The following is a 5,949-nucleotide window of genomic DNA, read 5'->3' on the forward strand; positions in this document are numbered from 1 at the left end:
ACAAGTAATAGCAAAGAGGATGGCACCGTGCTCCATATTGGCCAACAAATTCCCATTGGCTCCTTGAGAGAACCAGTCTCCTTCAGAAAAAGCCATGAAGGAAGGGAGGATGTGATGAGGGAGGATCCCTTCCCAGATCTTTTTACTATTTGGGCAATCCCTCAAAGCATGGCACAAGGTTTCCACATTGCCCCTGCATCTACTACAGGCACTAGACTCAGCCAAGTGCCTTCTATACCTATCCGCATTCGTGAGGAGCCTGTCTTTGACACCCAGCCAAAGGAAACTTCTGATACGGTAAGGGATCTTGAGGGACCAAATGGACTTCCAAATCTCCAAAGGAGGATCAGCCCTATTAGGGGTAAAAGCTTCATAGGCCGATTTACAAGAATAAGTACCATTATTAGTCAAGGCCCAGCAGTGTCTGTCCTTATCCTCCTCTTGATTGCTAATCTTCACTCCTCGAATGTTAAGGAGGGTCTCCAGACTAAAGAAAGAGTCGAACTTCGACCAGATCCAGTCTCCCTCCAAGTCCACCACATCAGCAACTTTCCAGGAAAGGAGATCAGCCGGCGGAGGGGCACTACACACTTCAATCAGCGGTTTATCACCAATCTAGGTGTCATACCAGAAACTGATAGATCTACCATTACCCACCTCCAGACCAATCCCCGTACAGAATTCAGCAAACACGGCACTAAGCCATTTCCAGAGGAAGGAACAGCTGACAACCCTCTCCTTCGGCCATATGCATAGGAGAAGAGAGTCTAAAGCCATATGCATTTAGTAGCCTCACTTGCACACAAACAAACAAACAACATATAGCATCGTTATACACAACTGTTTTTCAACCTCTCTCTTTTTTATGTTGAATTGGGTGATATGTAGAATCAAGAATCTTGAATCTAAAGAGAAAGGGAAACTCATGCTTTTACCACCTCAGACAACACATTTTTAGGGCGACTCTCCATATCTACTTTTATTGGAGGATTTTCATTTCTCAACACAAGCTCATAATTCATAAACTTCAAAACTCATTGAACCAGCTCCTCAACATCTATAATTATCCGAACTCAAGTCATTTTGACTTAGAACAAAAAAAACACATGAAATTTCCTTGAAATAATAGTCAGTTTTCTGATCCGAAGTTCACTTGTCTTTTAAACAATTCATGCATGCTTCTAAGTTTTAACAATGATACAGTACATGAAAGAAATAATTTCGTAGATGCTCATAACTCTTCCTAAGCACACTCAAGGGTAGCAGTATCATCTCTGAAGCAGGCTTCTGGTAGTCTAAAGCTTAAACAAAACATTGCCTGCACAATCATATAATGTCTACAACGTAAATAAAAGATAATATCAATATGAATTAAGTAACCAAATCATCTTGACAATGATAATAGCATAGCCTGTACCTTATTTGGAGCAACATCCCTGACCCTATGAAATGTTGCTTCTTGTATACGAGCACCTAAGGCAGACTCCACCCTCTACAGAAAGTTACAACAGTCAGAGAACAGAGCTCCAATCCTCCTAATCCCCATTTCCATAATTCAACTTAAACAACAGTAAATGGAAGAACCACAAAATAACTAAGAGTTGGGAAGAGATATTTGCCAAAAAGCATTGCCCTAGCATACTGACAAACTTAAATAAGCTATAAATGTCTATTTGCAAGTACATAAAGATTAACGGAAAACAAACAAATAAATTTTCTATAAAACCAAAGCTTACTGAGATTATAATTTCTTCAGTTTCATTTGCCCGCATGAAACAATAACAATGGATCCAAGGAAGTGGTCCCTTCCAAGATTCCTTCTGAATAACACCCTTAAATGCATCTGAGAGGAAAATAAAATAAAATAAAAGAACAATTAAGTAGGGAGAGATAAAATGAACAATTATGATACAAATCTATCACAGACACAAAAAATGAAAAGGTCACAACTGGGATTCCTCCAATAGAATGTACAAGTGTGCCAATACCACTAATAAGGATTACAGTTTCTAAAGTTTGAACCAAATATGAATATAAGAAGTTGATATTCTGAGCAAATTGAGAAACTGAATTAATATATCAATAATGAAATAGGTAAATCTGTAACTAAAGATTATTTTTGCATAGTACTCTGGTAAGTTTAAAATATTTTCCATAAACAGCATAGTTCAAAAAGGGTAAAAGTATACCTATGTGCACTAAGAGTGTCCACAAAGTAGAAACAAAAAGACAGCAGTCTGGAGGCTTTACCCAGAAACTGTAATGCCGAAGCAGGAAGGTTCATTATGACATGATCAACATGCTCCCAAGGCTTAGTATTTGTCAAGTCAAAGGTTTTCCTCCTCTTGTTTGCAATATCTCTTCTCCTAGAAGTGAAGCAAACTGCAGTGGCATGGGTGCTTTCATTTTCTGCTAAAAAAAATGGAAGGAATTTAAGTAGTCTGGTCATTGAACGACAAAATTGGTTTATGCATCCAGCTCTATGTGAGATGTTGAAGGCCTTTTCACTTCTATCATACCATTCTCACAACAATTTGAAGGCCTCTCCACTGCAGCTACAGATGGATCTTCTTTCGTACACGCAGCTTCTGCATCCTCAGTGTCATCAGGAACACGATCAGGTGCTTCCTTGATGTTAACTGAATAGCATTAGTATCTTAAGATAAATCAAAAAATAAATATATGGACAGACAGCGAATCAACAACAAATTACCTGCCACCGGTGTTTCCCTGTTTGTTTTTGTGCTGCGATTCTCACATGCTTTAAGAGAAATATCAGATTCTGAATTATTTTCAGAACTTGGTACTGCCATCAATTCAGAAATAAATTTCCTAGCATCCAAGTTGTATGCATAAATGCGATCATCAATCTTGTTAAGTTTAGCATTAATGGTCAAATACTGAAAGCTATCTGGATTCAAATCATTGGCATAAACAGTGCATCCTTTCTGTGCTGCTGGAATTGCGAAAGGACCAATACCAGCAAACATGTCACATATGGTTTCTCCTGGTTGAAATTGAGAAATCAGTCTTATGTGTTCGTGTTCCAACCTTGAATTCCAATAAACCAAGCCATAGTCAAGCTTGAATGTTGCCCCATACTGCTTCACTTCTGTCACCATATTATTTTCGCCAGCCAAAATTTCAAATTTTGGCACTCGGAACTCATTTGTTATGCTCCCAACTTTATTAACAACAGTTTTGATCCTGGGTTGATTCTTCTGCCAGCATATAGAGCAAAATCAATAAAGAACAGCACAACAAAACATGACAAGAGAAGAAACTGTCACTTTAGAAACAGTTAATAAAGTTCTATAAGAAATACAAATTGCAAAATATTCCATAAATAGATGGACAAATCATACAAGTTTAAACAATTGCGAGAGGGAAGAAAAAGGAAGTGTTTGGGTACATCGTGCTTGTTCACTAACACGAAAAGTAAAAGAAATCAAAGAATTCGCAAATGCCAAATAATTAAGACTTACATCATATATAACCTTAGCAACAACATCCTTGTACGCAAGGACTTCATCAGGTATATTTAGATGGGCAATATGACCTGTAGATGTAATATAGACTAATAATTTAGGATTCAGAGGTAAGGTACCAGTTCCACAAATTGTCTGCAAAGAATGTACAATACCTGAAAATCATTTTATATGATATCACCAAATTACTTGGCATTTAACAAAGTGTAGAAAAGAAATGCAAACTTATGCTAATGTAAACCATAGAAAAACTGAAGCTGCAGAGAGATCCTTGAGATAATTGCACATATATTATATACTTAACTATTGTTTCAAAAGATGATGGGATTTCTACTCCAGATGGCAGGATCTGCTTCAATATATGATCTGCAAGTTAGCATAGAAGCCAGTAACTTAGTTAAGCCATTATTCGATATCAAGATTTTACACAAATATATTAATTAGCAAAGGAAAAAATTAAACTTCATGCTAGTCCTTAGGTTATAATCTGTATGCGTTATTCCTACCATCAATAGACAATGAACAAACAAATTGAATACTGATGCAAAGGCTGCATATCATGAATTTTTAGAGAACTTGTATATATGACAATTGATATAAAAGTGTAATACTCACTATAAATAAAACTATATAGCAACTTCAAACAAACAGAAGACCAACCCTCAATGCAAACGTTCATCAGTTGCACATATTTTTTTGAAAGAACAGTTGCATATATGAGTAAAAGACCATATTAACAAAGATATAGCATCCACCAGTAGGAAGACTTCAGGAAACAAATATTATATAGCTGCAGTATGCTTTAAAGGAGATGATTGCTAACCTGCTCCCCAGTAAGAATATCCAAGTGTGGTAGAATAAGGAACCACTTCAATCTTGCATAACTTCTTCAATTCAGCAAGTTTTTCAGCTGGAATATCAGTCAAATCTGTTCAACATCAAGCAATTGAGTTCCATAAAATAAAAGATAAAAACCCGTCAGTAATCCATTTATCACCCATTCTTGCAGTATTATTGGCAAAATACACATAACATAACTCAGTAATTAGAAAAACAAAATACAGGGAAAGAAAAACTAATTAGTCTCTGGTGCATTGAACAAAATGATTTTCTTAGCAAAGATTAATCCAAAAATGATCACCTTCGTTATGAACTCTTTCAGATAATATCATATAACGGTTCTTTTCACAAGCAGGATCTTCCGTAATAGGTTTAACCCGAGGCTTATCAAGTAAGTAACTACAATCAAAATAAAACCCGCTTCATCGATTTCAGAAAGCAAATGTATATCCAAAATTGCAAAGAAATAAAATAGGTAATTTTAAAGTGAAAGTGAAAGAATTAGACATGGATTAGTCGTAATCAGCGGAATAATGTACCCATTCAGCAAGCGAGAAGCAACTTTGCAAAGTTCACGAGGGACTCTGAGTGCCCATAACTTGAAATTCACATCGAACTTGCTCTCGTCCAACATTGCACCCATTCCTGAGTTGATTTTACCAGGTAAGGAGTCGAAAAACCCTTTGCTTAGCTGTGGAATGCCGTGAATAAACCCTAAGGTTTTAAAAAGCAATATTATTGAACATAATTAGATAAAGGGTAATTAATTTATTATTCCCTAACAAAACATACTGTTAGTCACTGAATTTTTAAAAACATACTTTAAGATCCTTAACTTTTTTCTCGATGAACTGTTTAGTCATTCTGTCTGTTTGTTAGATTTTTTACCGTTTATAAATTCAGAAATGACTAGATTACCCTTTACTATTTATCAGTTAAAAGCAATTCACACCTCTATGTCTTTCTCTTACGACTCGCGCTCACAAAAAAAATGGAAAAATGATTGAATTCCTAACCTATAATCGAATCATTCATGCTCACTCTTTATGTTTGAATTGAAGGTAGAAATCGACTCAAATATCTCTCGTTTACTCTTCATGTTCGAATTGAAGGTGGAAATCCTCTTACTCTCAATGGTGGGTTTAAATAGATTTTGACTCAAACTCAAATTGACTAACAGAATCTTCATGAGAGTCTAACGGCAGTGACTAAACAGTTCACCGAGAAAAACGTTAGGGACTAAACAGTTCGTCGAGAAAAATGTTAGGGACCTTACCGTGTGTTTTTGAAAATACAGGGATGAAACAGTGTGTTTTGTCAAAATATAAGGACTAATAAATTAATTACCCTTAGATAAAAGTACATTTGATTTAGGGGTGGTAATGTAATGGGGGAGGTCACTATCCGAAACATGGAGATGGGGAACAACGGGACGTTCGATATCCTATTGAGATAGGAACAAAGATAAATGGTTGAGATAAGGATAAAAGTATGATAGTCGAGAATTATTATTCAATGTTTGGTATGTTGGATAAGAATAGGGATAAAATAATACATTTTACTATTTTAATCTTATTTAAACTAAACATTAATTTGAGGGATAAGATGGACTTTAACATTC

General features: G+C 35.8%; 1 protein-coding gene across 4 annotated transcripts; it reads right to left on the reverse strand.

Moving 5' to 3' along the window:
* Positions 1 to 1,088: 1,088 nt before the first annotated feature.
* Positions 1,089 to 5,034, reverse strand: LOC136225470 (tRNA (guanine(37)-N1)-methyltransferase 2). Of its 4 annotated transcripts, none has more exons than XM_066013490.1 (11): positions 4,868 to 5,034; positions 4,630 to 4,727; positions 4,312 to 4,416; positions 3,793 to 3,854; positions 3,486 to 3,623; positions 2,714 to 3,221; positions 2,520 to 2,624; positions 2,251 to 2,409; positions 1,737 to 1,843; positions 1,418 to 1,492; positions 1,089 to 1,318 (listed from the first exon to the last, which is right to left on the reverse strand). In XM_066013490.1, the coding sequence occupies exons 1-11, from the start codon at positions 4,969 to 4,971 to the stop codon at positions 1,244 to 1,246; spliced, it is 1,536 nt and encodes a 511-aa protein (XP_065869562.1). In that variant the 5' UTR covers positions 4,972 to 5,034; the 3' UTR covers positions 1,089 to 1,243. The 4 variants fall into 4 exon arrangements, 3 of the variants coding, with proteins under 3 accessions (XP_065869562.1, XP_065869561.1, XP_065869564.1); XM_066013489.1 differs by having other exon boundaries at positions 2,520 to 2,639; XM_066013492.1 differs by having other exon boundaries at positions 2,520 to 2,639; positions 3,486 to 3,559; positions 3,792 to 3,854.
* Between the last annotated feature and the right edge of the window lie 915 nt (positions 5,035 to 5,949).

This window comes from Euphorbia lathyris, chromosome 4 (assembly GCF_963576675.1).
Source record: "Euphorbia lathyris chromosome 4, ddEupLath1.1, whole genome shotgun sequence".
Classification (NCBI taxonomy): Eukaryota; Viridiplantae; Streptophyta; class Magnoliopsida; order Malpighiales; family Euphorbiaceae; genus Euphorbia; species Euphorbia lathyris.